At 32.8% G+C, this 25,091-nt stretch overlaps 1 protein-coding gene across 1 annotated transcript; it reads left to right on the forward strand.

Moving 5' to 3' along the window:
- The first annotated feature begins 296 nt into the window (after positions 1–296).
- On the forward strand, positions 297–14,010 carry Liprin-gamma (liprin protein kazrin). Its single transcript, XM_068777420.1, has 19 exons — positions 297–332; positions 1,209–1,479; positions 1,627–1,878; positions 2,035–2,156; positions 2,628–2,793; positions 3,782–3,909; positions 4,928–5,104; positions 6,277–6,421; positions 7,321–7,473; positions 8,137–8,227; positions 8,556–8,740; positions 10,119–10,309; positions 10,472–10,681; positions 10,753–10,911; positions 10,983–11,106; positions 11,183–11,327; positions 13,308–13,419; positions 13,489–13,790; positions 13,866–14,010. The coding sequence occupies exons 1-19, from the start codon at positions 297–299 to the stop codon at positions 14,008–14,010; spliced, it is 3,114 nt and encodes a 1,037-aa protein (XP_068633521.1).
- Positions 14,011–25,091: the final 11,081 nt, after the last annotated feature.

Consider the following 25,091-nt stretch of genomic DNA (forward strand, 5'->3'; position numbering starts at 1 on the left):
ATTATTATGTATATTTTTAATGTCGCAGGAAGACGAAAAGAACGCGGTGCCGAGGAGCAGCACAAAGGCTTAGAATTGTTTTGAATGTTTATTAAAGTATGCATCAAACAGTCTTAAAGCGATGTTTTTGTTACAGATTTGAGTAACATCAAAGCGAACCTTGAAAGGAAAGTAAACTACGAGAAAACACATTTTGGTAATCCGATTAATGTGTCTTGTAGAATAATAAAAGGAGCGAAAACATGAAACGACGAATCGGTGGTGGATAGCATGACAAAGTTCCCCACGGCGGCCTGATGGCATTAGTTCGCCGCATCCTAGGTGACGCCCAGGTAAAAACTTAGTGTTAAACTTTTTTGAACCAACTTTTCGTTTTTGTAAACATTGAAAAAAAAACAAATAAATTATAGAATTATTAAAATCGATTAATGATTAACTGTATTCGCTGTCATTTGAAGAAGACTTATAGCGCAAAAGGATCAGATCGTTAAAAGAAGAATCGCAATTTTTGTGTGATCACAGATAAATAATATTACATTTACACACAAACAGTACATTTAAATTTTATATGGTAGGTGTATTGTCAAATGTGTTTTATTTACAGAACTTAAATATAATTAATTAAAAATATTAATATTGTTATTTTATTAACTTTAAGTTTACGAAACCAACATAAAATGAAATAATTTAAATTTAATTACCCTGTTATATATGGGGGATTGGTTATAGGCGTAAAAGATTTAAGGTTGTAAATATTTAGCTCAGTTCTCAGTGAAAAGCTTTTAAGCTGTTAAATCTTTTTCCAATCACGCTGCATAAAGTGATCACTCTGAAATACGTTACATTCATTGATTTTTTTATACTGGAATGCAGTAGTCCATTTATTTCTGGCAGTAGAAAGTCTTCGGGAAAACAATAATTATTTTTTTGTAGTCATCAGGACTTAAAACGCTTTTTATTAGTATATTATCATTACGTTATTTTGTTTTTGGAACGAACGTACACCCTTTTGAAGCTTTTACATATATTATATAATAATCAATCACCTGTGTAACTTTAATTACCTAATTACAGAAATCATTGCCTCCAAAAATAGAACTTTGCTAACGATTTTGTTAATATAGTAATTAAAACGTAAGATTTTTGGATAGGATGTACCAAACATTAATTCTGCATACTTGTCTTTAAAAAATAACTCTTTTGTTAAGGCGAAACTACGCAAAATGGTTGATGAACAAGTGTCAGTTGGCACTCGAGTAGAAGCAGATGCAGAGCCTGAACCAGCCGACCCGCTTATTACCCCAGCGAGTTCTGCTCTAGAACGATCTGATTTAGATCCAAGACCAATCCCACCGGAACGCCGACTTTTCATCGGGACCCTAGACAAACCTCGTAATGGGTCTTTAAATGGAGATAAGCAAGGTACATTAAACAGAACAAGAGTTTCTGCAAGAAATGGAAAAGACAACCCATTTATAGGTTCGTAACAATTTTAAATTAATTTATTTTTACTTTAATAATGTTAATAATCAATTATTGAGTGTTGAAAAGATTAAAGAACCCTTATTTTCTTAAATAATATCGGGTCATCATTTGTAAATTATGTTTAATATTTAATTATTTTAGATGATGATAATAAAGAAAATCAAACTAATGGGAAACTGGAGTCTCCTGTTAAATGGCCAAACCAAAATGGCAGTGACAGCGGTACATACGCCGAAATAGGAAATGGAGGAACCAGTAACACCAGTGAACGGAACATACTTGATCCTGCTGATAGTTCAGAAGAAGAGGTTCCACTTCCTGATGCCACATCTCCGGGAAGAAGTAGCGATGGACCCGAGCCAAGAGCTGATATAACAGCAACCCTTGAAGGAGGTGTGATATTTAGAGATAACTAAACACAATATAATGCTTATTTGGGTATTTAATACATTGGTTACAAACTTTTTCACTTTATTTGTTTAATATTTTAATCTAAATATATATTTTTTAATTTTTTGTCGTTTTAAACCAGATATTTGATATTCGTAGGTTCAGCCTCCCCAGGAGGGCGTTCAGATCGATCTCGTCAGGAAGAAATACCCGCTTCACCGGGTATGCTAACTGCAACACAAATCACTCGTAGATTGAGGCAGGAGAACGAACGCCTACAGGTAAATAAACCACATATTATTGATCTCAAATAATAAAAGTATTGATGAGAAAGTATTTTTTTATTGGATAATTACTATAGATATATAGTCACAGCAATAGTTATATATTACTATATAGTTACAGCAATTAACAATATAATTAATATACTTCATCATGAAGTAGAAATGGTTGTGGGCCATGTAGCGCTCAGAATAGATGGCCGCTGGAGTCTTAAGGTTCTGCAGTGGAGACCACGTCCCGGATGAGCAGTATGGATGTTCACCCTTAAGGTGGAGAGACGATCTTTCTAAAATCGTCGAAAGACTGGATGCAAGCCGATTCTTACCAGACCTGTAGGAAATTTATGAGCCAATTTTATGCCCAGCTGTGGACTTTTTACGGTTGAGGTGATGATAATGATAGTAAATAAAATATTATAAAAAAAGATTGTGTTTTATATATTATTAACTTTTTGGTTCTTTTTGGCGTAGGCTGAACTCACACGTGTTCGTCGCCTCTTAGTGGCTGCAGCAGAACGCGGTGAAGCTGGCACTGCTCTTATCGAAAGAAGCAAGGGAGAGGAATCAGAGGACGCACCGGCACTTGATCCTCAGCAATTAGAGAAGGAATTACTTCTCGCTAGAGAAGCCGTTAATTGTAAGAAACTAAATTTTAATTATTTCGTCAAAATATTTATATTCATACTAATGAAATCATTAATTATCACTAACATATTTTAAAATTACTGGATAATTTCTACAGCTGGTATCTAAATAGACAATTCCTCAAAGCAACATTTTTATGATTTAAAGCAACTGATAATAAATTTTACAGCGCTATATGTTAATATCAATACTATTTTTAATTATTTTGTTACATCTAAATTGAAATCAAAAGCAAGTGTATATATATCCTTGTCATTCACCTAGAAATTAAGATGTTATGGTTTATCGCAAGAAAGGGAGACACATAATTTCGGGTGCCGTGCTGAATTGACATGAGTTTTTATTATATTTCCTAACACAATGAACGTGTTGAACTGTTGTTAACCTGCTTATTATGTTACGCTTTATTATAATTATTGTATGTAATGGTATTTATGTAGACTTATGCAGGTGTACAAAGATTTATTCACTTATATACTTGCTACAGATTAATACCAAAAGAAGCATTGACCTGAAAATTGTTTATTATTATATATATTGCGTTAAGATGGCCGCCAAATACGCATATATTTAAATTTTTTTTTATTTACATTTATTAATTTATTAATGAAAATAACAATTTTCCTCTTTTTTTCTTCTTGTGAATAATCGATAATGCCGCATGGGCGCTTGGGCGTTAAAGTTCTGGAGTAGAGACCACGGACTGGTAAGCGCACCGTCGTCCACCAACCACCACGATCATGTCACAATTGTCTGTCGTCATAGGCCATGTCCAACTAGTATTATTACAATACTATGGTGGTACTTGTTTCCAGGAGTGAACGTTCTACCGCTGAAATGAATAAAACAAAATCGTTATGATTTTGTTTTATTGTATTACTAAACAATATGTGTTTGATTAATTAACGACGTGTTGAAAGATCAAAGGTCAAATTAATAATTATGTATATTAAGTATGATTTATAATTTTTCTATTTAAGCGTTGAAAGCGGATAAGAAGAGGTTGAAAGCCGAGAAATTTGATTTACTCAACCAGATGAAACAGCTTTACGCTACACTCGAAGATAAGGAAAAGGAGTTGCGAGACTTTATTAGGAATTATGAACAGGTGAATTACTTATGGAAATTAGGCTTCTTATACGGCTATTATCATATAAAATGATATTTCAAGGCCTTTATTATACTCTATCCTTTATTATACTATATCCTTATTATTTTGTTAGTAACACAAAAGACATTTCATTTAAATTATTAACATTTTGAAAAAACTTAAATAGATTTTTAATATTTAAATGTATCCATTTTAAAATATTAAAGTCCTAATTATTATAGCACAATAAACATTTAATTATTTATTTATTTATTGAAGTAGAACTGCCATCAGTGGTTACAATCATTAATATATAGTAACAATAATGAGCTGAGAAATAATAATATTGTATGTGTCACCAAGTCACGGTTTCTATATTTTGTGTTTATCACTATGTTATATTTAAAAGTAGAGCAGGACTAAAATAGCTAAAAAACTCGGTAAAAAGATCAAAATAAAGAATAAAAAGATATAGGAGACTGGAATAATCAGGTAATCAAAAATTCATAACCTGTAATTGTTTGCGGTAAACAAATTATTTCCCAAATGCACAGATAAATTGTATTTGTTTTATCATACACTTTGAATTATTTAAATTTATCAGTTGTACATCATGAGAAGAGTTCCAGAAGAACCGAATTTGATAAAAATTAGTAATCAAATTGAGCTCTCCTATAGTGGCATCCTTAATATTAAACCAACGGGGGTTAAAAATATGCCTTGATCTAAGAAAAATCTACAAGAAGATTCAAACTCATACGAGTTTTTTTTCCGAAAACTTTCCAAATTGGCACCACAGATTATGCTTCGTAGCCTAAAATTATTAAGACATGTGATATTAGCTACATGATTTTTTTAATAATGGTAACCATGTATACAACTGAGATTTTAAGCTACTTGAGTAAAGGTCATGAACCGGTAAGCATAACGTAAGACGTCCACAAGAGAGAATAACCCTTCTCTGAACTGAAGATGAACATTAACTATATATAAGTTTCATATTAAGACCACAAAAATAGCAATAATTTCATTTTAGATGCGCTCGAGAAGTGGAGCATCTTCAGCGCTTGGCGCAGAACGCGCGGAAAGAGAAAGGGAACGCGCTGCCTTGCTCCGGCATGCAAGAGACGAGGCTGAAAGGTCCTTACAACTGGCAGCAGCCTTAAGCGCTCGCGATACACAATTGCGTCATGCCAGGGAACAACTGTTTGAGGTACTTTATTCTATGAATTATAACGCTCAAACTATCATTATGTAGTAACAAATATTATTTGAATTTTTACCACCTTTACATTTCTATCATGATTTTTTCTTTTAGGTTAATTCCAGTTGTCCTGACAAAATGATTTAGTTCTGCCAATAGTTATTTTCACTGACTCTTATTGTTTTAACGCCGTAAGCGTTTGAAAAGAAAAATTAAAGTTTAACAGTTTGTTTATCATTTGTTTCTTTAATATTTTTATGATATACGAGCGAAATCAATGAAATGATAACGAATACGCTTAACTTAAAAAGAACATGATCATTTAATTTAAATTAAAATAGCGACAAGCTGCATGTTCATATCTATTAGTCAACTTACTTCATTTCGTCGTCATCAGTTCAGCCTTTAGATGCCCAATGACAGGTATAGTCTTTCCTTAAAGATATCTATGGGGCGCTATACCATAATCTCCATGCTTGAAAGGCGGGTTGGCAAATAATACGCAGAAGAAACTGCTGGCCATCTTCTTTAAAGCAATTTTGGAATCCTTTTTGTGAGCAGTGTCATATATAAGGTTTTATCCAGAGAATCGAACGCCTCGAAGGGGAATGAAGTCTCAGTCCTTTATTGTCCGACCACCACTTACTTCATTTATAATTTTTGAATCAAATAATTCACTTCCCTATAGCCAATATATTTTTAGTTCTATGTATATTTTTGTATTCCTGTAGAAACAGTCGATATAAATTTATTGTAGTGTGTTGTTGATTTTAATTTTGTTACTATTTAATTGAGTAAGTGGTATTATATTAATAAGCACATTCTTTTATTAAATTTCATTATTTTTTTTAATAACAAATGATTTTATTGATAATTATAATAAGCACAAATAAGATATAAAAATAATTAATTCATCTCAAAGATACTACTAGCCTTTCCAGGAACGTCATACTGAATTTATAAGACCATTTTGCATAAAGTTTTTGCATATTTGTCGTTACGTTTCTATAAAGTTGTTAGGTTAATACATAATAGACGGTTGACTTATTTTGAATATCTATTAAAAGGTTATTGATATCTCTTATCTATTTTATTAACCCTTGTATACACTTAAGCATTACGATTGTGTATACACGAATACAACTTACTCTTATAAGTGTATATTATTTTTTGTGTACTAGGCTCGTAGACAATTACAAGCTGCTGGATGTTTATCTGAAGGAGAAAGTGTAGCTTCACTTGGGATTGGACCACCGATGATGCTTGGCGGACCATCGGGAATGATGGGGGACCGAGGTAGTTGCAGCGCTGACTCTGGTGTCAGAGGTACTTTATAATTTGAAAACTGAAAATTCGTATGTTATTTAATTACAACAATGTTTATTAATGAACAAAACTAACATACGAATTACAAGAAAAAAGACAAGTTTTTTTTATTCCGAATTGATTTATCAAAACCAAGACTTGTATTGATAGAAGTAATAAGAAATAGATAAGAAAAAAATTATTCTCCTTCTGTCCTATTAAAGAGTTATGGCTTTGTTGGCTTACTAGCCAATAGATTCTTATTTGATAATCAGCGCCCGCACACGTAAATTTCCATTTAATATATTTCCTCAACCTTGACCTCAAGCAAGCGACACTCAATAACTCAGAACGTAACATCTGTACGAAAAGTAACTACTAATTATTGTAAATACATCCTATTCAGAAATTAAATTTTAAGCAGTTTTCATTTCTTGGCAATATTGACTATGCCGAAGTCAAGCCTATATACAATTCTACCTGTGTATTTTATTCATCACAATTGCTTTAGGACCCTAAGGCTTAAAGACTTGAAATTTAATACTAATATTTGGTTTGCTACGTAAAGATCAGCTAAGATAGAATTTCTTGAAATTTAGTCCATAACCTGCTTTGGGGAAGCGTTGATCAAATATACATATTTTAACACTATTGCTATCATAAGTATTAATCTTGCCTGGAATTTTATTTTTGGCATGCTTCAATTGACCAAGAATTTTTGACGGATGGGAGACGGCGGGTATTCTATAAAAACTTTAAATAAAAATTATAATTTATTATGTGGCTCATTCGAAAAGTCATTTTATAATGTATTGTATCAACATTATTCTTTTTTAATTTGCTAAGAAAATTTAATTGAAAAATAATTTTTAAATAATGTGCAATTAACAGTGAACTGTACACATTAATGCCATTAATAGAGCCTTTGTTAGTGACAGGAAGCAGTGATGGGGGTGCGACCTCCGTATGTGGGGGCAACTTATCAGACTCGACAGCTGAGGGTGTACCACCTTCTCTAGACCCTTATGACACCGATGCAACTTCATTAGTATCTTCTGCACATCATTATCAACGTAGGTTCTTTTTAAATATTAACTACTACTATATAGTTGTATGCTACAATGTTAAAGGACTTAAAGAAAAAATTCATTCCAAACTTGTCTTCGTTGGATATTCTCTAATTTCAAGATGCTAGCAAATAAAAAAACATGGTTAACAACTGGCTCATTTACTAGAATAAAACTGTTACTTTTATCAATGACTTACCGGAACAATGAAAGATTTAATTTATTTGGTTTTTACACAAGAACTATGTTTATCAGATTATAGTAGAGTTACAAATATAACTAAAGCACATTTTTTTATTATTTTGGAAAAATACTTAACGTCTAAAATAATATCGAACAACACGTTGAATACGTAACAGATCTTCACTTGAGGCTGCAATCGATTCGATTGGTTTTACATTGTCTTTATATTTAGTACAATGGTGAAAAACCAATAACCGGTGCATCCAAGTTTGTAAAAATTAAGAGATCGTAAACATAGTTTTGCAAATTTCATTGTTTCGTTAATCTGGTTATTATCTACAGCCGTATTAGTTAAAAAAGAAAGTTCATTAAATGGACAATATATTTATATAAGGTACATACGAAAACTAAAATTTAGAAAAAATATTGTACAGTTGAAATTTAAATAAGAAGTTTTATTTATTAATAGCTACCTTATTTTCGTAGTAAGCACCCCGCGAGATCGCAGCCCGACACTCTCTCCGCATAACAGCGCCTCACCATTTACTCGCTCCATCGATGCCGGCTCGCTTTCAAGGTCAGATTTAAAATTAAAATTTCTTTTTAACTTTCCTTTGAATATTCATAGAACAAAGAATCATGGTTCCGTCTTTTTTTTAATCGTATCTTAACAACGTAATACATCGTTTTATCCTCTTTTGACTGCATCTACGTCATATTTAGTAAGAAACAGGGTTTACGGTAATGCTAAATACATTCACCAAGTATTTATTACCGCTGATTTGCGTGAGGAGATAGTTTAATGCCAATAGTTGATTTAAAACCTACGCCCTTAGTTTAACAGAGAGTATCTCAAATCGTTAAGCTATTGGTGCTTAGATAATTTGCATGTTGGTCGGAAACAGGTCAGTGGAGCAGCTGTCGAGCCCGGGTGAGTGTGAATCGGCACTGGTAGGAGGATTGCGGTCACGAGCAGGCGGCAAGGGAGGTCGGGGCCGCGGGTCCGCCTGGGGATCCATTTCACGTGTGTTCGCACGCAGCCGACACCGCACCAAGTCAGGCAGCGCTGCCGTTAGCGGACATGAAAGCGGTGAGGGTCAGTTAATTACGTCGATACAATTATTAATGAAATAAAAATATATTGGCTGTTGCTCCTTAGTATTTATGTGAAAATATTTTGTATGTTCATAAAAACATTGCCGCTTATCCTAGAAAGTGTAATATCATTATCAACATAATTTCAGCCATAGGACGTAGATTTTAAATAGAACTGGTTAGAAGCGCCTTAATAAGGTTGTCTGTCTTTATGGGTGAATTTCCTATGCTGCGCTTTCCGGTGCGTCGTTTCCACTTCAGAAACTAAAGTCCCTAGCGACCATCTGTTCTGTGCGCGTATGGCCAGCACAATGCCACTTCAACTTGCCAAACCACTGGGCCGTGTTGTTTGGTTAGTTTCGTTCGTCTATGATGTAAATAAAAGAAGCGGGCTAGAAACGAGTTAGTAAATCTTTCTATCGGTAACATAAATGCTTTTACAATGGAACCACAGATGAAATTCAGAATGATTCTATAATCAGATTTAATAAAATTGTCAAAGAACGTTTGGTGGCTAAGGGTTGCTACACTGTGAGGGACATCTCTGAACAGCACAAATTGGAAATATTTTTTACCCTCACCTTTTATACCTTCACCTTTATTATTTCACCTTCTGGTCTTTTCTATAATTTGATGCAATTTAATGTATTCAATCATATTGTGTTTCGCACGCCTTTTCTTCTCAGGTTTGAGGCATTTATTAACCGAACAGGTGGTAGATACAACGTCGTGCCAATAATGACCTTTAAATGTAGAATAAAAAAAATTGAAAGAACAAAAAATTGAGCATAAATTAAATTTACAATCTTAATAATGTGGATATCAATTTAAAATTTTAAAAACCCTCTTCCATAGTAAAAAAAATCTTGGCAACAGAGAGAATAAGACATGAAATGTAAGACATGTGTGTATAAAAAGATTCAAATTAAAACAAAAGCGTATGACTATTCATTATCTCGACCTTCCCTTTGCCGCGGTGGTACCGGAGCTTAGAATAGTTTCCAGTCTCTCATCCCATGGATGCCGTAGGAGCTAGCAAAGAAAAATATTCGTGAATAATAGTCATCCGTATCATAATCAGCAAGTCAAACGTGGCTAGAAGCGTCGCATTAGTAAAATAAATGGAAGAGGCCCATGGCCTGCTGTAGAGTACCTACACTACTACTACCTACTCCTGAAACTATGATGAGAAAGATATGACCTTTCAATTATAATTGGTTTATGTACGAGTTTCCCGTTAATGACTATTGCAACACCTTACAATTTGTGCGTTAATTACTACCTTTTATCTCATAAGTCACCACTGATTATTATAAAATTTTTATTTATTTAAATAAAGTAAAAATAAGTTTTTTTTTCTACTCGATCTTAAGAACCGGTGTATGCTGGTACGGGTGGTACAAATCGTGCGTGGTCACCGCTCGGTAGTGAGGCGGCGTTGCGTGAGGCCGCCTCCCTGCCTCTGTCAAGATGGCGTGCACCAGCTATCATAGCATGGATGGAATTAGCGCTGGGAATGCCGCAATACGCCGCAACGATAGCTGATAACGTAAAGAGTGGCAAGGTTCGTATATTGGTTGCTAATGTATTATCAACTAGTTAGTTTATAGGTATAATTAAAGTTATGTTCCAATAAATAAAACATTCCAGGTACACAAAACAAAATCCTATTAGCGGAAATATTGACGCAAATAAGCGTCAAATATTGTGTTCTGGTTGTTTCTAGATTCGTGCTTTGAATGGGCAGGTTCTGCTCGAGCTGACAGACACGGACTTGGAAGTGGGACTGGGCATAACGCAGCCGATGCACCGCAAGAAACTACGTCTGGCGATTGAGGAGCGTCGTCGTCCTGATCTTGTAAGGAATCCGACCATCGGTCATCTTAACCACGCTTGGGTTGCTGCGGAATGGTTACCGGACTTGGGTTTATCGCAGGTTAGTTTCATTATCTTTTTCAATGTCGACTTTGTTTAAAAGTAAAAAAAAAATCTTTGCTTTTTTGGCAGTACGCAGAATCGTTCTTGGGAAATTTGGTTGATGCCCGTATGTTAGACACAATCAGCAAAAAAGAACTTGAAAAATATTTAGGAGTGACTCGAAAGTTCCATCAGGCTTCAATAGTTCACGGCATTCATCTTCTAAGGATAATGAAATATGATAGACAAGTAAGTGCAAAACTATTGTCCGTTTAAAAATAATGTTTTATGGTCATAACTAAATTAAAATCATCTCCCAGGCTTTGGCTGTGAGACGTCATCAATGTGAAAATGTAGATGCTGATCCTTTAGTATGGACCAATCAAAGATTCATGCGCTGGGCACACAATATCGATTTAGGAGAATTCGCCGATAATCTTAAAGGTATCATTAAAACGAAATGATTATTATTACTACGCAATAGTAATTGCTATAAAAAGATCTATATTTTTTAAACCAGACAGCGGCGTTCACGGCGGATTAGTAGTATTAGAGCCGTCGTTTACCGGGGAAACGATGGCTACTGCGTTGGGCATACCGCCATCGAAGAGCATTATAAGAAGACATTTAGTCGCAGAATTTGACGCCTTGGTCATCCCAGCGAGGTAATTATATTTCCTACGACATTCAATTATTAAGAAAAATTGAAAATGTAACACTGTTTTCACTTTAAATAATATTGAATTAAAGTGTTATATTTTCATTACAAAGTAATGAAAATTGCTTTTTACGGTTACGAAAGTAAATTTATTGTTGAAGTAATATCAAAATTAATCTAAACAAAATGCCTACACGTGATAATTTTATTTGGATATATTATTGATAAACATAATCTATCAAACCGTAAAGCTGAAAAGAAATGTGCATTGCATGAAGAGATGTAGTGTTCACTCAGTCACAATCCCGTAGGTGAGCAACCTGTAGTTGATTATAATGTAAGGTGCAATCCTGCAGGTATACGATATTTTGCCAGGTGGAAGAACTGCAAGTGGAGGCTGCCCGAGCATCCATGTTGTCCACAAAGCAAAGATAAATCTACGAAAATCAAAAAGCTTTCCTTCAGAAAATAAATTTTGCTTCGATGTCCAACTTTTGAAATTGTACCTATGTAAAATTCCACTATAACAAACATTTGTAAAACTGCTATTTTTTCACAAATTATTACTTTTTTGGAAAAAATGAACATTGTAGGGAACATTCTGAAAATTTCAAACATTGAAAATTTTGATCGAATTCTTTACGAGCGATGAAGACTGATAAAAATATAGGAATTGTGATTTGTAAGAAAATACCACGAGAAGTTGCGATCATAATAAAGATACTACTTTTTGTTCTTTACGCATTTTATGATAAACTATAAGCTGCGCTGTCATTACTGTAACCCCCTAGTATCTCGATGTAGTTTATAGATGTCAGATTTGATGTTATTCGGAATTTGGTATATTTAGTAAATGTATAACATAAAACTTAGTTAATATTTACGATAAAGCATTAAATGCTTCGTGTAATTGTTGTAGGGGGTACTCCATATCCCAAAACATAAATATATTTATCTAATGGTTTAATCTCCGGAAATCATTCGTAATCTTATTGGTGAACAGAAACGTACTTGTTTACTTTCTCTGTATATTCTAATAGAGATTTAATTCGGATCCATTTGAAGTAGCTACATAAAAAAGTATATTAATACTCAATAATGTAAAATAAGTATGTTTTGACTTGTATACATTAACAATGTAAAATTAAAACAAAATGTACATTAGGTTCACTTGTAACACTATGCATTAACATATAAATGTGAATAAAAGCTCATAAAAGATATATCTTACGGATGTCGAGCCAATTTCTTTTCTAAATCATCACCTTTGTACTTGGCGGTCCTTGCATCGAGACAGAACGGTAACGATCATTTTATGGATACGTCATGAATGCCTCTCTGTCATCATCATTAGATCGCACTTTTCGGGCTTTCTCCACTTTTTCTCCATGAAACAGACTTTCTTTCTTATATTAAACATCGTGCGTTTTATGTTCTTATATTTATTTATTTATTTGAGTACACCGACATGCTTGTCTACTTGGTTTAAACATTTTTATATTTCTCCTTATTTTCATTCGTAATCACAGAGAATAGTACTGCATATTAAATGAATCGCTTGAACATGCATTCAACAAGTTCAGTACATTTCTTTGTTTTTAGGATTTAAGTGTTTTAGATTAATTTTTTATCATCGTACTCGTTCACTGTTAGCATGATTGGTATTATGTTCAAGTGCATCATGCTTTTGGTGTCTATGCCAAATATCTAAATGCCGTTGTATATTTCAAAATGAAATTATTTTAATCAATTAGATGGCGTCTAAGGAAAACCTCTCTTTGCAACGATAGTAAATTGTGATATCTAAACGTGTAAAAAATACATAATGCATGAAAGGCTTTCTGTGTTAGCAGATTTTGAAACTAGCGCGATTTTGATGATATAACAAAAAATAATATGAAATGTGTTTCTGCCTGGCTTTTATCAGATACCTCGACGATTTTTGTCAAATTTATTAATTATAATTTAAACTACGTTTTATTCCCAGGAATATGTTTGGACACCAAATAAGGATGTTAGGGAGACCATTTTCCCGATCTGTGGCCACAGGATTGCCTGGTATTGATTTTACAGCTGATTCAAGGAGACATAGTTTAAGAGTAAGTTACAATAGATTTTATTTGTATCACAATGTTACGAAATTTATAATCATGTCTTTTATATTAAAGGGCTCCATATCTCGGGCTTTGGGAGCTTTAAAACCCAAACCGGATAGAACTTCACCGTCGAGTTCAAGCGAAAGCTCGAGTGTTCTGAGTCTTACCGGACAATCTTATCAAATGTCATATTCTCCGCCTATCGGCGTAAGAACTCTGTCACAATTAAGCATGACTTACGCTCCCCCGCCGACCCTACAGGAATACGAACCAATTTATACTCCCCTCAGTCTATATTCGCAATCGAGCGTATCTACACGGGATAGTCTGCAGAGATTAAATGACATTAAGGAAGGCGCCAGTATCACACATAGGTGAGTTTTATGTTACTTCTGGCAATCCTATTAAGTTTTTCACTACTTACACCCTATTTTATGTGACCATTTTAGGTACGGCCAAAAAGCAGACCACACTCATAGAGTTAGCTCACCGCTTCCCGCAAAATCTATGGACGATACAGCGATTAAACAGAAGCGACACCGGCGAGTCAAGAGCATTGGCGATATCAATGCCTGTAGCAAATCATCAGTTTAGACTATTCTTCTTAAGTCAATAAAGTAAAATACGTAATCAACTCCACTTAACAGAATATATTTTAACGTCATAAACCTATAATTACTACTTGCATATCACGTTATACATATAATAGCATCTTCGGCAACCAATAGACTGAGTTAAACATATTATATAACCATGATTTACTCGTTTTCATTATGATACTCATATAAATGTCACTACTTGTGCGTGTATAGTTTAAGCTCATTAAAAATTAAGAATATTTCGTCAACCTATTTTATTAAATTAATTTACAATATTACCGCTCTATTTTATTGTCGAACACTGTGATATACATATGTCGATTAAATTCCACCTATAAACAATATTTTTATTTCACCAAAGATAACTAGCAAAGAAATAATGTAAATCGAGCTTAATGAATTATCATTCGTCTAGTTAAATTAATTTACTAAATTATTTTATTTTGTAAGAAAAATGTGATTTCCATGATAATTTCATTTTCATTATATTTTTTATGTTATGTGATACAAACGTTACCATTATGTAAATGATTTGCGTATGTTTCAAAGTTTTAAATAAAACAGCTGTATATCTAAAAGCACTTGTTTTATTTCCTTGTTAATCTTGGTAAATAATTAAATTTTAGTTATTTCAAGTTTATTTTTCTAAGCAATTCAAAAATGATTTTATATTCATCACTTTCCCGTATAATTACAAATATTTAACTAAAATCATATCACGTAAATTTCTATTCACTAGTGTTTTTGGCCATATATTTTTGCGGTAAATTTTTAAGGTAGATTTTATTTAATCTTCAGAGATAGTGATCATCATCAATGGTACTTATTGGAAATCGATACATCGTTAGATGTAAATAGCCCATAACAGGTAGATGATATTGGGCTTGTATATTCATTGTTCTGAGAAAAGCCAGTTTATCGTTTCAAAAATACATAGAAACGAGTACTGTTCGACAGTATTTCTCTGTAAATGAGTCTTGTTCCTAAGTTTATTTCTGATATCACATTTATGAACATGGACGAGTACCCTCTTTACTCTATCTAAGACGTCCTGGGCTTTCTGCCCGGAGAAGACCAGTACAACGTCATCTGCTAACGCCTAGCAGATCTCGCTCTTCACCACCTCCTTTAGGAGAGAGTTGATAAGCAGTGTCTAAAACGTAGTTTTGCTTATTGAAAAATTAATAAAGGCGTCCACGATTAACTAAATTAATTTATTTAATACTTTTAGATAACAAGATTAAGAACCAAAAATAACAGATTAATGTAATTCAAAGAAGGATCAAATACGCTAATCCGCTAAATATCGCTCGAAACCAGAGTTCGCCAAGTCTTTTTACTCTCTGTAGTAGCAGACGCTTTCAGTTTTTCTTCATTACTAGGGGTCACCCATTAACATCTGGCACAGACGGAACGGAAATTAATTAAATTCCACTCCGGACGCGCCATACTTAACTTTCTATTTTTAGATGTATTTTTTTATAAGTCCATTGACCTAAAATAAAAATTCAATAGTAATGCAGTTTTCAAATCTCACCTGTGGAACCGAGCAAGGCCGTTTGCAGGTCACGAGCACTTGACTCAGCCGCTGACTCTTTTTACTTTCACATGCAATTTGCTTCCCAGGCATACGTTTTAGCACCTTTGGATGCACACGAATTTTAAAGTATATTATTTTCTCATTAATTTTAACTACTAGTGATAACGGAGATAAATCTAGACAAAAGGCTAAAGTCATTAATTTTCACCTTAATTCTCCTAACTGTAACGACCTCCTTCAAGATAGGAAATTATAGTTGTTCAATGATCCGCGTCGAGATATTACTTTGTCCCAAGCAATATCAGTCCTATTATGATTCTGGGTTATTGTACGCACCTAAAAATTTGTTACGAGATAAAAATGTACAACAGATTTTTAAATATTCTATAAAGTGACATGTTTTTTTTATTATACACAATTTTATAAGTCGATATATAACATATATATTTAAAATAATTTTAAACACACTATATTCTAACGTTCATTACTATACAAAGTAGTGTTACGATTATATGGATATTTAAAATATTTAGCTCTTTAGTTACCCACGAGACAGCGAGAAAATTAATAGAAAGATAAGATACAATATATAAATCTAAATTAAAAGTATAAGTAATTGTATCAATGAAATGTATAAATGCTAATTAATTTAGTCATTTGTTATAGAACTGAACAAAAGAAAACAATAGATGTCATAGAAATAGGACAATATTTTTTTTGTACATAACAGAACAGTTTATAACAAACTGCCGAAACCCAAATAAGCGGACTGAAAATAACCGACGTCCATATAACTTATAACTTTAACGTTAAGTAAAAATGTTTTAAACTACCGTAATAGATTCTTCAGTTGTACAATGGTAACTACTAACAAGGCTTAAAATGTAAAGTTTATTTTAACTTTTATGTGTTTAGATTGAATGATGATTTGCTTTAGGTAGTTTTTGCAACAGAGGGTAATGCTTAAAGAAAACAATTGTACATAAAAATTGTAAAATTGCCCAGGAAAGTATAGTTTTCATAAATAAATATTAACTTAATGCTATGAATTATAGACCCAAAAATTAATTGTCACCGAAAAGTCCACACTTTTTGATAAAATTCACATTTTTCTTCAAGAATATAGATGATTTAAGAGTATGGAATATTCAATGAACATTTAACAGCTTTAATGTAATAATGTCAGCAGTTTCATGTTGAATGATAAATTTTAAACCGCCACTTTTACTCCTGATTATTAGATCATGGTTATATATTAAGTCCAATAAGCAATAGACATACGTAACAATTCAAAAGATCTGATCTTTTGTGCGTTTTCTGTGTTAAAGAATTAACTACTCAGCATTCCGTGTATTCACCTAACAGTTGCCGGTTCCGACGAGTTGCAAATTTAAAGACGCCCCTTATCAACGCATTGGCAGAAATTTTCTTCACTTCAGATCCATATTCCAGAAATGATCTGATGCTTGGTCTTGACATCCCTAAATCCCAAAGCAGGTTATAGAGATTTCACTGATATATCTAACCCGCACCGCATACCAATTAACTATGAATTTATTCAATATTCAACGTGTGTTGTAGTTTAAAAGGTGTATTTCCCAAAAAACAAGTTCAATTTTTGCAGATGAATTTTTTTTAAATATTTCTAATTGTCATTAAACAGATTCCATTTTTAAAACAAAACTGAACCAATAATATTATTAATCGCTAATTATGTTTTTCTTTTAAGGATCAAACCTATATGAATATAGATAAGAAATAGTCATTTATGAACAAACATGTTTATACTACTAGCCGTTCGTGTGTAATAATTTAGGGATAGTAGTTTGTGTATAATAATCCTGCTTTAATTCCTTTCCATGAAACTTTGCCCAGCAACAGACCTGTGTTTCACTGAGTAGTTGCAATTTGTTAGCGACTTCAATTTATTACACTAAAACTTACCTATATATTAATTTGTTTGTGTCAGAGAACTGCGATTTATTACATAGCTGTTATTAAAATTCAATTTAATTTTGTATTGACTAACAGTGAAAATACTCCATTTGTAAGCTATTGATTATAAATTATATTGTTATTTTGTGAAGTATTTAGCACCCATATTCATAGAATTATAAGTTTAAATTTGAATTGATAAGTTTTTAAGACTATTTTTGAACTCCTTTTATAAAATGAAATTATTTATTGGGAGATTATTAAATAAGAGAAATGTGGGATATAGTGCTCTGCTTTGGTGTAATGAAACCACGACAGTTGAAGTTGACTTGTATAATGTTTTACGTAGCGTAAGTTACATAAATTCATAAGAAAATCAAACATATTAATATTTCCAATGAGAGTTGTGTGTCTTCAAGTATCGTGCATGAAATAGTGAGGTCAGAGAATCTATGTAAGTCGTTTTCCGTTTTGCATTTGAGAACGTTCAATATTAAGTGAGCGAGAAAGTCGCCACAAGAAACTTAACATATCTATAGAACAATGAGCGAGTTCAGAACATCTTTTATGTTTTAACTGAGCAATAATGATTACTTTTCTTTTACATAAACATTTCCGCGTTACTAAAAATGTAACTTAATTACGTTTTTAAAATGTCTCCTATTTATATTTTGGAATCCTTACTGTATGAGTACACAAAATTCATTTAAAATCATTGGTACTTCACTGTTTCATATAATCTTTAGTTAATAGACTACAATCTAATTAATGAAGAAGTTTCTACAAATTATTGCGGAAGTATCCAATAACACACGTTATTTGACATTTTAAACTTAAATTATATTTTTTTACATAAAGTTTTTGGAATCAACTTTATTCCTAAAACCTTGGTTTAGTTTAGTAAATAGTATTGTACAAAAAATACCGAACTTCATTAGTTTATTCGCGTAGTCACATATATTATGATCACTGTATGTCATTCTTTCATTCCTAGCATATACTCGTAATGATAGTAATTATAGATTTATATGTATAACTAACTTTTTAATATATTGTGAAAACTGTTACTTCTTTGCAATGGATAAAATATATTCTCTAAAGACATTTTTTATAATACGTGACAGACAACCAAACTGATTGTAGTTTAAAAAGTCTTATTTAGTTTAAAAAGTCTCTGCACGATTTTCCGTTCTCGGCGACTCTTGCGCCATTTCTCTCTTGAAGCGTCAACCTTAGCTATCCACAATCTAGTTATTAAAAAAAACTGTAACGAGCCGAGGTGTGGTTTCTAAAAGAGCCTACTAGCATAGTTACAGTCATACCACATCAAACCTTGCGACACAAATGGTCAACCAGCTTTGGTCCATAACAAAAAAAAAATCCAATCTGTATAAATCACAGAATATACAGAAATTACATTTATAAAAAACAGACAAATAATTGCAGTTAAGTGAAATATTACGGAAAGTATCGTGTTTTTATCGCAAACGAAAATTCGATGTCCCTACGAACTACGTACCAAATAAAAATATGTTATGTCATAATTGAATTAAGCTATATCTGATGTAAATTTCGCGTAACCTTCGCCGAACTGAAGGATTAGGTTCAATACAGGATTCAATTACTATTTCAAATCACGTCCGAAATTGAAATGCGGTGGCTGTTATTGGTTTGGGAGACGAATGAACAACCCATTTTTCAGACTACATATCACAACAGACACAATTACGAATGTCACCATAAAGGCCTGTGAAAAACAATATTCTCTATTTTTAAAAAGACAAATTTTTGTCAATTCTTTTATGATGACAATGCCAACAATATTTTCATATCATGTATGTGTGTCAGTATCAAGGTAAAGAACAAATTTAGAACTATTAAATTAAGAACTTGAATTGTCATACAAATTATTTAACCATTAAAAATATATTTATTGATTGTTATGCTACAGATTTCATTTTATGATTATTCTATTTTATTATGTAGTATAATATTTATTACAATTTTTGTTTTTTTTTAACCATTTCTAAAAGAAAGCGGTAAATGAACTTTGTTAAGACTTTTAAACAGGTAGTTTCTGTTATGGTAATGAATTAATGGCTTCAATAGTCAAAACTTTCAATATAATCGATTTACTGATATAAACTTAAGATTAGAGGTACCTACGCAAGAAAAAGTCTTTTGGGACTGTATCAGGACTACTTGAAGTTCAATGTATGTCTTCTAGAAATCAATTATTTGTTTGAAAATTTCTCTAAAGCGTAACAAAGACGTATTGGACTTGGTTTATTCTTTTACAGTTCGGAAAAACACTGTCACGAAAAAAATAACCTTTTTTTACTTTATTTAAAAATATCTTTCTTTTAAAACACTAATACAAAGAATTATATGCAAATAATAATATTTATAATTAAATGAAATATCGTAGCTGGTAATGTAACGTAAATAGCTATTATAAAATTTTAAATAAACTTTAATTTACATTTATCCTACATTTGCGTCGGGGTAAAACCTCTCAGCGCTTGTTCCATAACCCCGCCTTCAATTTAAAATTTTCGTAGCCGAAATATATTCTCGCGGAGAACGCTTTGGATCCTTTATTTTTCTTTACTATAACAAAAGTTTTCCTTCGGGTCAAAAATAGAGCGTACGAGAGTCTTCCTTTAAAATACAAACATCGCTACTGCTCGCTGTCGGTAAAGCTCTGCTTAAATAACGGGCTTAATTTTTTAAAAATAAATAATCATGTTTGCTTTTATGAAATTTATCTTCACATTTTTAAGTAAAACGTTTCAATTTTCTTCTTTAGAAAGAGTAAACTTAGACCAAGGACCTATACCTTCAGCGTAAAATTAGGAATTCGAATTATTTTTGATGAGATTTGTATATTCTTTGAGGAATTATTAGTAACGTTATTTACATTTTTGTTAGTAGTTTCATCATTTCAGACGCAGAACGGCCCCTGTTGGACATAGGTCTCTTACATAAACTTGCAATAGTATTCGTTGGAAGCGGCCTGCAACCGTAGTGTTCCAGCAAGCTTAATAGGATTATCTCTCCGCTTTTTGTATAGAAGTCCTATGTTGCGTGCCTTACCCACAGCGAATTCAATTTCAGTACTAACGTTGCAAAACATTATTATTTTTTAAGTGAATGAGATCTTTAATGAACTAAACTGATGTTCAAAATACGGGGTTAAAAAGAGTACCAACTTAACAGCAACTTTGACTAATGTCGTCATCGCTTCAACTAATAAACGTCCATTGCAAGGCATGGGCTTTCCCCAAAGGTATCTATAGGGGAATATTACATAATCGCCACGCTACGCAGGCAGATTGGCGATCGCAGTTTGTTATTATACGTCAACAATAATTGCTGCCTCTCTATCCTCTATAAATTTGTTTGTGAGCAGTAGCAATACTATATAATTAATGCAGGAAGTTTGAATTATATATAAGATTGTATCCCGAGAATGGAAACAACGACCTACGATCACAAGTCGCAGTCCTCTATCTCTGCTCGGCTAATGCTATTGTAGTTGGATACCTATATTTCTTGTTTTTTTTTTTTTTTTTGTTTATACATTTAACTAGCCGTTTCTGGCTTCGGGTACTTACATGGGAAGACTATTAATTATGTCATGATTAGTTACTCGTCATATACGTTATACACTAAATCTGGTTATTAACTTGGTAATTTACTGAAGCTTAACTTACACAATGCAAAATAATTAAATTCATATCTATTCAATTTCTTTTTCATTTTCTTTTTATAAGCAGTAAATCTTCTCGGTTATCATAATTGCTTTCTCAAAAATTCCAATCATGCGGCCTCCTTCCGCCTTTAATACCTTTCTGATAAGTCTCGATTATTTATAAAGGAAATGTATAAGTTAAGTTGTAGCCTTTAATAAATTAAAAAGGTGTACAGTTTTCATTCGGCAAATCCTACAACAAATATTTTTTTTTATATGGTCCCCGCTATTGGGGATCTCTCGTTCCCCTATATCGTGTGGGACAGGGGCTTTTTATTTCTAATAATTTATTCATTTTTTTTATTATTATCATTCTTCTCTTTCGTGTATCATATTATCTGTCGTACTGTTTCTTTCATTCTACAATTTTCCCAGTCTTTCTCTTTCATTCCATTAGCCATACATCCATCCTCAGCCATTACATTCTAGGCTTCCTTACTAGTTTATTTTGCAACATTACATTTATTGTTCAAACATTTAATACATATTTTCTTTATAATTATCATATTATATTATACTGTTTATTGCACTATTTTTGGTACTACTTTAATTATTTTATTTCTATATTTTAGTGTCTGCTTTACTTTTTTATTCATATTCAAGTCTATTTGAATCTATTACTGTGTTTTATTTTTACCTATGGCATTTATCACCACCTTCCTGCAGTAGCTGAGGAAGCATTCTCTCTCCCTGTCGTCTTGCGTGATGGCCGAGATACTCCTTTCCCCTATCTTTTTGCCCAATCGGCATTCGGAATCTGCGCGCAGTCTTCCGAACGCCGGATAGTAGGCCTCAAGGTGGACCACAGTCTGGCCCACTCCCGGTTCACAGAAGCACGAGGGGTCCTCCTTGAGCTTGAACCTGTAAAGGTACTCAGAGAACCCCCCGAGTCCCGTGAAGAGCTGGGCCAAGACCGTATCCATCTCGACACTGCGGAGCACGTGGTAGGCTGAAATGGCGTCCGGGAAAAATATCCTCTTCACTGACGCCGTCGTTCCTTCCATATACCTCCTGTTCCATTCATCGAGCGACTCCCGTATCAGTTGTCGCTTGACGAATGAAACGGCGCATCTCTCATATTCAGGTCTTCTTTTGCTCTTTAGGGCCGCGTCCTTGGCCAACTGATCCGCCCTCTCATTTCCTTCCATCCCCGCGTGCGCTTTCATCCAGTATAGTCTTATATCCTTCCTATTTTCTCTCACTTTCATAATACGCTCTTTCACTCTTAACGCCAAAGGATGCAGGGTGTCCGATCTTGCGACAGTTTCGAGGGCGGACCGCGAGTCGCTCATTATGGCGCATGACTGCGCGGACCCGCTGCCCGCGTAACAACAAATATTGTTAGGCAACAGTAATTCGAAATAAGGAATAAATAATTATTATTTGATTGTGTTCAATATATTCATTGACTCTTTAATGGTGCGAACAAGTAGTATTAGTTAATAGGAGCAATCATGATGAAGTATACAGAGCTGTGCCACGTGTTCTTCATTGGTTCGGAATTCAGTCTTGAATGCTGAGAAAACTAAGTTAATTGAATTGAATCTTCCTAATGTAAAAAGTCAAAATTGTGGCCTTTTAGCATTGAAGTGTGAGAGCTGACTGACTGAACGGTTTTCTTATGCATTACTTTGAATAAAAAGCTTGGGTTAAACCCACGTTTTTCAGCGCTCGTAGGTAAACTCAGCTGTGTTAGCAATTTAAAAAAATGAAGACAACGGAAATTAGTATCGCTTGACTTATTAGTTACGTTATTTTGTTATGGGGCAGTGCCGCCTACATCAATTCTTTATTTTACCAAAAAATGTTGTACAGGCTATTACAGTATATTTTTAATAGTTTTATGTCTTAAACTAAAACCTGTGTTTTTTTGTTTCCTCTGTTTTGTGTGGGACAGCAACGACTTTTTATTAACATTTGTCTTCTTTCTTCCTTCACAGTACCTTTCATGCTTTTTTTTTCTTTCATTCAACATAAAATCTTGCACTGTATAAGCATTATTGTTATTCAACTATCGCCTTTCAACCTTCTTCGCCATTCCCAAAGTAAAACAGAGTATTTTTCACAGTTTTGTGTTTTGACTTTCGTATCTTAACATTTTATTAGATTCTACTAATTTATTTGCTTTTCTCAGTAACAATATTTAACGCTAAATTTCGTTTTCAAAAAGTTAAAAAAATCCTTCATGGGTCTGTAATGTAATAAGTTCCACATGATATCTTAGAACTTCGTTTTCTTAGTTTTAAATCTAAAATTTAAAGTACCTTTTTTTACAGATCGTATTATAGCATTCAAGACTTTTTAGTTGATCGGAATGTAAGGAACTTGTTTTTTGGACTCATTTACGTGGTTGATATGTACACAGAAAATAATTAAGTTTCATTTTAAAAGTGCAACTCTTTAGTTTCTGCCGGCTCTTCTCAGTAGGTTAGCGTTCCGAGCCGGTGTTAACTCACTTCTTATAATGTTAAAATAATCGATGTGTCTACTTGCATAAAGATATTTTAAATTTTAATTTAAAAAAATGACATAATTATCTAAAAAAAATGACACAACCTTCTTTAATTCAAGCACTTGCTGCACTGCAAGCTTGACTTAAGCGGACAATCACTTAGTAATAATAAAATCATAATAATAATTATTGGTTGTTAGTACTGTAAATATTATTATTAAGTATGATACAAAAATATATAAATAAACTTATTAATAACTACTTATTACTAATCTGTTCTTTTAAAGATGTATGTTGGCTGTTGATTTAAGTAAATTAAGTTATTAACACATTACGATTACTCACAAGAATATTTTTTTCTGTTTCGAATTACTATTCGCACTTTAATAATAATGACCACAAAAAAATTCTAAGACATAGTGTATTTGCTTAGACTGTAGTCAAATATTTGAAAATTAGGGACTCGTATTCTAATTCACTTTGTGTGTGAATGAAAAAAGGATTGGTATTATTGCTACATTTCCTCGCGATTTTTCCATTTTTTTTGTCTTGAAGGATCGTCATTGAGAGATAAAAAAAATAGTGAAAAAATTGCGTGAAGCCACCCATTCTCGAGTTTTGCGTCACATATTCCCCAAAATATTTTTATTACTTTAAAATGGAAGCTGTGTTCTCCTCTTTGGCTCTTTTTTATAGATGTTTGGTGCCATTGCTTGCATACGTTTCGTACAACGCTAGTAAGACTTACAATAACGTCAGCTAACCTTGCATGCAATACTAGCAACTAGGTCAAGGTCAATGTACTTCTCCAAAACTCACTTTTGTTATACAAATTAACTGAAAAAGTATTGTTAACAATATCGTTCAGAGATGTGAGTTCATGACCTTAAACCAAAGCTTTCATACGAGGAAAGTATTATAAGAGTTCGTTTTCAATGGTGTTAGGTAGAAAAACTTTATAAATGTGACTGTATAACTGATTTGTCAGGAAGAAGCTTTAAAGCTTTTTCTCCTTTTTCCAATCACACTTGATAAAGTAGTCACTCTGAAATAATAACATTATTTTTTTTTACTTTAATAACTTCTGTCGGTACAATGTTACAGATAGGAAACCGTAGTGAATTAAAAGTTAATTTTAATATGTAATAAACTGAATATAAAACGCTTTTTCTTACTACGTACGTTATATAATTTTTCCTAAAACCAATGCTTTTTGGTTAGTGTGAATCATTTATTAATTTACGTCCAATAAACTGTACATTCATCTCTTCAAAGTATACCTTTAAGGAATCACTCTGTGTAAATCAAATTCGAAGTCATTTATTGTAGATTACTTTTACCTTTCTTTGATGAAATAAAAACGCACTTATGTATTATTTATAATAAATCTTGGCT

The sequence above is a fragment of the Battus philenor genome, unplaced genomic scaffold, assembly GCF_028537555.1.
Source record: "Battus philenor isolate CCGP_79_NKW_IND1 unplaced genomic scaffold, ilBatPhil1.0.hap1 SCAF_13, whole genome shotgun sequence".
Lineage (NCBI taxonomy): Eukaryota > Metazoa > Arthropoda > Insecta > Lepidoptera > Papilionidae > Battus > Battus philenor.